Consider the following 9,326-nt stretch of genomic DNA (forward strand, 5'->3'; position numbering starts at 1 on the left):
ATTTATACTTCACTCACCTATAATAACATCCGGACGGCGTCAGTGTGAAATGTGGAGGGAGTCAGAGGCGGGATTATTACTCCTGGTTGTATAATCACTTCTCTTTTTAAAGCTGGAGGTGAACTGAGATTTCTACATAGAGAAAACACAAGAAGATTGTAGATTTAAGAGATAAAAGAAAATTTGAGTATGTTTTTTCCCAGTATATTCTATTAAAGAACCTAAACTGCATCTGAAAGAACGGATGAAAGCAGTTTTAAATATTCACATATCTAGAAAATCATTTGACTCTCTATTTACTGGAGGTATTAGTTAATAAATAATAAACTTTATTTATACAGCTCTTTAAAAACACAGTTACAAAGAACTTTAAATGGTTTAAACTGGATTAAAACGTTTCAGGACAAAGGAAGTAAGGTCAGGGAATAAAATAACACAGAAATAAAACATTAAAATAATAACAACACAACAATGAGGTAATAAAACGTATGTACTCCGATTAATAAAAGTATTTTTATAAACTGATATCTTATAAGAAGTGATTTAAAGTTAGTTCTATAAACAGAAAAAAACCCATTAATTTTTGTCATTCAACTCTTTCACTCTGTCACTTTCCTCCGGTTACACACCGTGACTTTCACTGCAGAGCTAGGTGGCGCTGTTGCCTCACTGACAGCAGCCCGGTCTCTGTAGACGTTGTCCCTGCAGTTGTGTCCTTCAGCCTCAGTGGGTCTCTGCTGTCAGACAGAATGAGTTCAGTAAACATGAGCAGTGTGTTGTGGTCCCAGTGTGAGACTCACAGTGTTTGTTCTTGTGCAGCTGAATCAGTGGAATCAGTATAAAGTCCTGATCAGTGTGAGAGCAGCAGGGGGAAGCTTTGTCTGTGATGATACTCGTGCATGTGTGCATGTGTGCATGTGTGCATGTGTGCTGACAGACGCAGGACGCAGGAAGCAACAATGTGGCCTGAGAAGAACGGATGTGTTACTGGAGGTTTGACGTGAGGGAAGTTTCACTGGGTCCTAATGAGAGTCGAGTTCAGGACACCTCAGGTTGATCTGTCAGATGGAGCCAGATGTGTTTTTCAAATGTGGGAAATTATAATAATAATAATGATAATGCAACTTTATTTATTTAGCACTTTTCAAAATCAGGTTTACAAAGTGCTCCACAAACATTGAAACAGAAAAATCACAGACACAAAGACACAAGAAATCTAGGTAAAAGACATTTTATAAAAATGAGTCTTTAAACGAGATTTGAAGGAGGACAACAGCTTGTCTGATTCCCAGTGGAAGGTTCTTCCATCGTCGTGGAGCCCTCACAGTTTCTATTTGAAATCAGTTCCGAGTGTGACAGGAAGCCACAAACTGTTTCTTCTAATCAATGTTGTGAATACTGTTATTTTGTTGATCTTCTCAGTTACACGCAGCATCTTCTGCACTTCTGTCCGTCCCGTGAGAGAGATCCTCACACAAAGGAGTCCTGGGTTTGTTGGTAGTTTTACTCTTGTTGAGGGTCAAGAACAGAAGGTGTTGCACCTCGTTAAGATCTATGAGACAACTTGTGATTTGTGAATATGAGCTATACAAATAAAATTTGATTGATTGATTGAAAGTACGACTTGAGGGTGCGTTCCAGTCGCAGCTTCCAACTCGGGGGTCGGTAAATCCGAGCTCTGTGTATAGGAATGCGGCATTTCTTCTCTTATCTTACCTTACCTTGTCTTTCCATATTATTTTTGCCTTATCTTATCTCAAATTAACTTACCATACCTTATTTAACCTTCTTATCTTACCTTATCTTCTCTTATCTTACCTTTACTTGTCTTACACTATTAGCCTATCTTAAATGATCTTACCTTAATTTATCTTACCTTAAATGATCTTGCCTTGCCTTACCTTATTATCTTACCTTCAACTTCACTATATTTTACAATTAAACTCGTGCATTCATACATATATACACACAAACACACATATTTACACACACTGCGTTGAGCCTTTTAGCTTTTGCAGCTGTTCTTGTCACTATTACTTTTTGCATTTTTCACAATGTCCATCATTACTCCTTTGTTTGTCCCAAACTTTGCACCATTAAAACATTTTTCCTGTGTGTCATGGATGAAATCTGTCACTGCAACACATGATATCAGTCATTTCCTGCAGGTGATAAATGAATGAGTCTCAGTGATGCTGCAGCTGCACACAGACCCACAGGAGGAGGAGGAGGAGGAGGTGGAGGAGGAGGAGGAGGAACGGGCACTAGGACCCGGGGCTCGCTCCTCCATGCAGCAGCAGCTGTGAGCAGCAGCAGCAGCAGCAGAAATCTGCAGCTTCCAGAATGAACAGATCAAAATGATGCTGCCCGGAAAAAGGGATTAAACGTAAGCAATCTGTCGTCAGCTGCGGCAAATCCGCGCTGCTCCACTTCTCCTGCGCCAATGTCTGCTTTTTAATGACTAACGCAATTATCTGCTGCAGGTTTTCATTGTGTAGCGGCGAGCGGGCTAATGACAGATGCATCGTGCACACTTTCTCCGTAGCGTCGGGACGTGAGTCGCAGCGGATGCAGACAGGGCCTCCTCCTCCTCCTCCTCCTCCTCCTCCTCTAATGCGATCTGTTGTTTTTGTTTCTCTCCATCTGCCGGGCTCGTCTGGCTCCACACAGATTTCACCGCCGGGGGCTCGAGACCGGAGACATGCCGTCCGTGAGCATCCGCTGCGCCGCCTGACCCGACCATGATGAAGACCGAATCCACATCCAAGAGCACCGGCTCTGGCTCCACGCTCCGGAGCCCGTCCCCGCACAGGAACGCGTACGAGGCGGGGATGCAGGCCCTGAAGCCCGTCAAAGACGGCTCCTCCAACGGGGACATGCAGGACGGCCCCCGGGGGCGCAGGTACGGCTCCAACGTGCACCGTATCAAGAACATGTTCCAGCAGATGCAGACCACGGCCCCGGCCGACGCAGAGGCGGAGGACGGCGGCGGCGGCGGCGGCGGCGGCGGCAGGACCGCGGAGAAATCCGTGCGTCTCTCCCTCCCCAGAGCCGGGAGCCTGAACGAGAACGTGGACCACAGCGCGCTCCTGAAGCTCGGGTCCTCCGTGTCCGAGCGCGTCAACAAGTTCGACCCCAAACCGGAGAACGGGCACCAGCGGGCCTCGTCCCCGAGCTACTCCAAGCTGCAGGAGACCCGCCGCATCTTCGAGCAGCAGCAGCAGGAGAAGCTGGCCACCACCCGGGTCCTGCTGAAGACCGACAAGGCCTCGGGCTTCCAGGACGGCAGGCTGGACGTGATGGCTCGTTTCAACGGCAGCACCGAGTCCCTGGACAGCCTGGACACCAGCGAGGCCGTGTCCCCCACCGTCAGCCAGCTCAGTGCCGTGTTCGAGCGGGCCGCCGAGCTCCGGAACAACCTCCACCGCCTCTCCTCCACCCCGCCGCTGCCCTCCCGAGGGGTCAGCGCCAAGGTGGGTGTGCTGAACTCCAAAATAATCACAAAGAGAGTCAGTGCCTTTGCAGCAGGCGGCCAGGACGAGGATGCTGGCTATCAGAGGGACCAAGAGGGGCCTCCGAGGGCCCCCAGGGGGAGGATGCCTCCCCCATCTGGGGGCATCAATGGGGGCCAGAGTGTTGGCCGAAGCTCCCCAAATTCTGAGCGTCCCCTGGGTGTGGGAGAGGAGAGAGGACGCACTGTATCGGACGCAGGTGCTGAGGTCAAACTCTCGGAGTCCTCCAGCTCGACACTGCATGGCGGCATCCGCATCTCCGTGGAGAACGGAGAAGACCTGCAGGGAGGTGAGCTGCTGAGGCAGGAGCGGGAGAAGGATGCTGAGGAGGACAGGACTCTGAGGGACGACCGGTCGGGCCTGGACTCTTTGGATATCAGCACCTACAGCGCGGTGGGAGAGGACGGGGAAGTGGACGAGGAGGAGGAGGAGGAGGAAGAAGAGGAGGAGGAGGTAGACGACAGCTACGACCCGGAGTCCAGCTGTGTGGAGATTACTGGGCTGCCTGCGGAGGAGAGCCCCCCCACGTCCAGGAAGATCCGCTTCAGCACGGACGCCATCAAGGTGAGGACACATGATCCGCAAACACACCAAATTAACAGTTCTGATTCCAGGTTATGAAGATGAGGAGGTGAGACTCTCCCTCCTCTGAGGCTGAGGAGCTGAATCCTGGTTGTCTTCTCTCTCTCTCCTCCTGTGTTTTGAAAGGTTGAACTTGACCTCAAAGTTCATCCACTGGCGGTTCAGTCGCAGTCTTCTCCGTCAGCTGTTTTAATGAACTCACTCAGCCTCTCTGCCGGTGTCACAATGATGCTGACGTTTTTGGTTTTTCACCCTTGTTCCAACGCGGGGGGCCAGTGCACACCACTGAAACACCCCCACCCCTCCCTCGCCAGTGTCCCCAGCTGCCAGCGGATGGTCGTGCATTCCTGCTGTGCAGCTGACACGGGCCCCTAAAGAGCTGCGATGTAGATACTTATCTGGAGCTGCTTCTGTAAATAATTGCCTGGTGGGGGGTGCAGAGAGAGGAGGAGGAGGAGGAGGAGGAACAAAAAAAAGGGCCTGGATAATTAGCCCTGTTTTTAGAGGAGTGGATAGTGGACAGTGGATGAGGAGCTGAATGAGTAATGGAGTGTTATTTGTGTGTGAGCGAGAGAGAGAGAGAGAGAGAGAGAGAGGCGAGAAATCTCCTCTTGGACCAGTGAGATGGGAGAGGAGGAGGAGGAGGAGGAGGAGGAGGAGGAGGAGAGGAAAGGAGGAGGAGGAGGTAGAGTTGATTTAAAGTGTCTCTGTGTGTCTGTGGGTGGTGTAATGATCCGGAGAGGAGCATCGGATCCTCTGCAGCTCAGACTCGCTGCTCTGCGCTGCCTCGAGGTCTGAGGCAGCCGAAGTGAGCCCTGACACTGAACACACACACACACACACACACACACACACACACACACACACACACACACACACACACACACACACACACACACACACACACACACACACACACACACATTCCCTCACACAGTAACCATCCCAGTGACAAAGGGCTCCTGTCCCGTATCACGACCAGTCAAGTTGAAAGTTGCTCTCTTCTCCTGGCTGCACATTGGCTCTGCAGCGCCTTCACACAGCGCCAGAGCCTGAAATGTATATATGAGCTTAAGGTCTGTAAAGGAGACCTGAGCAGTTTTGTAGAATGATGGTTAATATTTGAACAGGCAAATGAACCCACCCCCACCTTCAGGGGTCCTTCAGAAGTTCCACCTTACACATTCCTAAGCTGTGTCAGGAGCCGCATCCTTCGGCGGATGCGTTCTACGAAACAGACGTCGGCTTCATAGATCGCATCGTCCCAACCACTGTTATACTGTCCGGTCTTCAGTTTGTCTTTGCCCTTGCAGCCGTCGCCTAGCAACAGAGCTACGGACAACAACTTTCTTTGGTTGATGAAAAACTCTGGGAAGATGTTTTATCACGTTTATTGTTAGCTGTTCACTTGAGTACTTGCATATAAAAATTAATTCGAATGAAGCCCAATGTATCATGGGATATTTTGGGCCTGGGGGAGCCTTCCTTGCTCGGGGGGGAGGAGGATGCATTTGTTGGCGCCTTAGAGTTGGAACAGTCTAGTCTCGCAGATGCTAGGTCTTCAAACGCAGCCTACGAAAGGATGCGGCTCCCGAATTAGAATTGACACACAGCTATTGATGAGCATTGCCATGGCAACAGTACCAACAAATGGGGCTATGTGAGTGTCTGTGAGTTACCGTCATAGACTGTAAATAAAGATGGATGACTGCTCACCTAAAGTAAAGCCAACTCCATCTTGATCCCCTTCTTCCATAAAATGGGGTGAAGCTTCATGATTGACAGCTGAGACTGGCTCGTGATTGGTCGGGCTTGCGAGGAAGACGGAGGTGACAAGACAATGTAAACAGACGTAAACAATGAGAACAAAAATTAGCTTTGCAAATGTTTTTTTTATGAGGAAGGAAATTCATTAAACTGTTGTCGAGACATCAATGATGCACGAGAAACACTGGCTGTAAACATATCTGCACAAGGAAAGGGAGGAAACGATAATAGCTTTACAAATACGTTCTTTAAAACTTCCATAAAAAAAAAACAAGAAATGCAGCTTTAAAGCAAATGAGAAAAGAAAAAAAACTCCAATACTTGTGTTGAGCTTCTGTTGAGCTTTAATATCCACACAATGATCTTTACCCCCCACCCCCCCACCTGTGCTGAAAATCCCATAAATCCCATATTACTCACTCCGGAGCTTTAGTGTCTCCGTCATTGTGAGTTTAAATCAGGAGAAAATGAGAAAACAGCCTTTTCATCCTCGCGAGATCGAGGATGGAGCAGGAGGAAGCTTTTATTTGTGCTGCGATAAAGAAGTCAAATCTCAGGCTTGGATTTAACAAAAAAAAAAAGCAGAACTTGTTTGTGACCCTGCTGCCGTCACCAGAGAACAACCTCCCGCTGCGTCCTTTCACACTGTATCATTGTGGCCTTTGTTATGGAGATTGATGCAGGGGTGGGTGAGAGTTAAAGCGAGAGGAGGGGGAGCGAGGTCAAATGGGAGGGGCTTTATTATGCAGCTCAAATGTCATGCGACTGTATAACGGCTCTGTCGCTCTGAAGTCACGGTGTCAGCTCCAAACAGGAAGTGGCCATGTATGTCAGTGCATATTTCCCCCTCAGCTCTTGGCCACAGCTACGGCTTGTTGTGGCGGTGGCGGTTGGACGTCTTGGGCACATGTCTGTCTCTGTGAACGCTCGTCTCTGTCTCTACGCTCGTCGTCTCAAGTCGGCAAAAAATAGCATCTCTGCTCCGGGTAGAGTTCACACTCGAGCCTTTGTGTGCTCCTCCTGACGCTCGTTCTCTCTCGCTCCCTTCTTCTCTCCCTTCTCGCTCTTTGTCACCAGTCTCCTACTGTTAGTAAAAATAGCAGCATTGTTATCGTCACAGGCCCACCTCGCCTCTCAGGGCCGCTGCCTCCCCGTCCAACGCAGGAAGCCGTCTTATTTATTCTCTGTTTGTTATGGCTTCCTTCTCTAATCACTCGGTATCGGTGTATGGTTAAGTTCATGTTGTGGTCCCCTGGCATGTGGGGATTTATTTTTTTAGTATTGATCGTATTGTGCAGCTGGTGGAGAGAGGTTTTTTGTCGAAAAAGATGAAATAGATAATCTCCCCTGGATTGACACTGTGTTCCCTCCGACCCAGAAATAATCTGATTTATTTTTCGTGCACCTTAATCACCTCGCTCTCACTCTTTGCCTACTCTCACACTCCCCTCAATCAACACCACAACACACACACACACAGACACACACCTGGGTTTCTGCTGCCTACGCGCCTCTGAGCAGCCGCCCCTCCAGTCTGCTCAAAGAACACCTATGATTTTCTTTCACACTGTATCATTACCACAAACCATCACTGTTCTTATATCATGATAAACTGAGGGTGTTGAAATCTGACAAACGCACAGCGAGGAGGAATTGCTGTAAACCGTAAAAGAAAGAGTACCCATAATGCAACCTTTTGGTGGTTCTGTGTTTGCCGCTGGGGTCAGCCGGTGAGCGACGGCCCCGGGGGGGAGAGGTGATGCATCACCATATGTCAGAGTTATCCTCAAACCGTCTATTACTTAGACTCGGAGGCGTTTCGTCCAGTGCATTACTCGCAGCCAGGAGGGATGGGAGAGCAGACGGATTATCAGCAAGGTCACTGTGCCCCACTTCTCAGCCCTGCAGTGGTGGTGGGCTGCGAGCATTTTAGCGTGATGTGCCCACGTTCGCTCATTTTACTGCGACAAGCCATGTTATGCAATGTCTCGCTCATTATGTCTGAGTGCTGGTTTCATCTCATCCAACCTGCCCTTGACTTGATGAGCTTTTAAAGAACAATAGACGCTGGTTGCAGTGACTGAAGTGTTTGTGAGCTTCGAAGACTTTACATCTTCTATGGTTAAGATACTTTTTGACTCCCAAGGGAGAAATTAAGAGATAAGACTGATGCTTTTCTATATTTTTCTTACTGCAAAGCGATCAAGATTTGTTTGAAGATACTTTTCCCCATTGTTTTGATGCGGTGCCCATGTTATCCAGTGCAGCACTGTCTCAATAGACATGTTCACATGGAAAATATTTGGATATTATAGAGATATTATTTAGATTATGATGTTTACATGAGTTGCTAATAGAATATCTCATTCATAGTCCCATTTACATCATATATAGTTTGATTATGACTCATGTCAACATTACATCCTGCTTCTTATTTACACTCAAACCCAGGGTGTGTGTTGTCAAGCGGTTGGTAACTGTGGCACAGAGGAATAACACAACACTGTCGGTAAAGTGTTTGATTTTTTCATTTTACAGCGACACAAGGGATGTACATAGAAAGACGGGAAAACAAATATATGCAAAAATAAAACTGCAGAAAGTCCCTAGATCAATTTATGTGACTATGAAATGCCTCTGCCAAGGCCGAGCAATGATTGTATAGTTGTGATCTGATGTTTTAACTTAAATTATTCATGTGTTTATTCGTTTTATATATAGTATGTTGTCCTTGGGAATGTAGAAAGGCGCCGGGGAATAAAATACATTATTATAATTAACCTAAATTATTCATATGTCGTAAAACAATAATGTAGTAGTTAGTTGGCTAACAAATATAATGAAGTATAATACAAATTACACAAATAATACCAGTATATCTAGATAAATATTCATACAGTGATGTGTGCAGTGTAGTAATCATGTAGTTGTAAAGTCTCTTTCATCCAGATACAATACTGCTATTGAGTCGTCTGTGGCTGACCTTATTCTCTTGCTGTCATGTCGGTCCCCGGAGTCAGCGCTAAGCCTAAATACGACTGCTGACCACACACTGTCCTGCCAAAATGGATGAACTCTGGTGCCATGCAGCCATTACGATGACAAGCCCACTATATCCATTTTGTTGGCCGGGGGAGAGCGGCCCAGCGCGGTGGCGGCGGCCACGAGGGGACACGCATCCTTATTTTCTATCTGCGTGTCGTACATCTGGGATCTGGATTAACCCCCAAATTTAAGGAGGATTTGGAAGCAATTACCTGCCACTTCTGGACATGTTTGACCTGTGGTCGTTTGGGAAAGCAATTAATGGGGGTGTCATTGGGCCGTTAAGAGGAGAAGTGCTTCTTTTGGTTTGCATATGTCCAACCAAACAGCAGGAGCAGCCATTTCACAGAACTCCCGTCATGCTCGGTAATCACCTTAAAACACTGCATGCGTTTTAAAGCAGAAGTGGAGACCGGCTGA

General features: G+C 47.7%; 1 protein-coding gene across 4 annotated transcripts in view; it reads left to right on the forward strand.

The window, feature by feature from the left end:
* The first annotated feature begins 2,245 nt into the window (after positions 1–2,245).
* Positions 2,246–9,326, forward strand: part of ppp1r9bb (protein phosphatase 1, regulatory subunit 9Bb) — an 18,961-nt gene continuing 11,880 nt past the window's right edge. For 3 of the 4 annotated variants that reach the window (XM_035146048.2, XM_047338343.1, XM_035146053.2), the window contains exons 1-2: positions 2,246–2,386; positions 2,671–4,076. In XM_035146048.2, coding sequence (XP_035001939.1) covers positions 2,742–4,076 — 1,335 coding nt within the window. In that variant the 5' untranslated portion in view covers positions 2,246–2,386; positions 2,671–2,741. Of the gene's footprint in view, positions 2,387–2,483; positions 4,077–9,326 lie in introns of all 4 variants that reach the window. The other variant, XM_035146049.2, reaches the window with a different exon arrangement.

This window comes from Hippoglossus stenolepis, chromosome 21 (genome assembly GCF_022539355.2).
Source record: "Hippoglossus stenolepis isolate QCI-W04-F060 chromosome 21, HSTE1.2, whole genome shotgun sequence".
NCBI lineage: Eukaryota > Metazoa > Chordata > Actinopteri > Pleuronectiformes > Pleuronectidae > Hippoglossus > Hippoglossus stenolepis.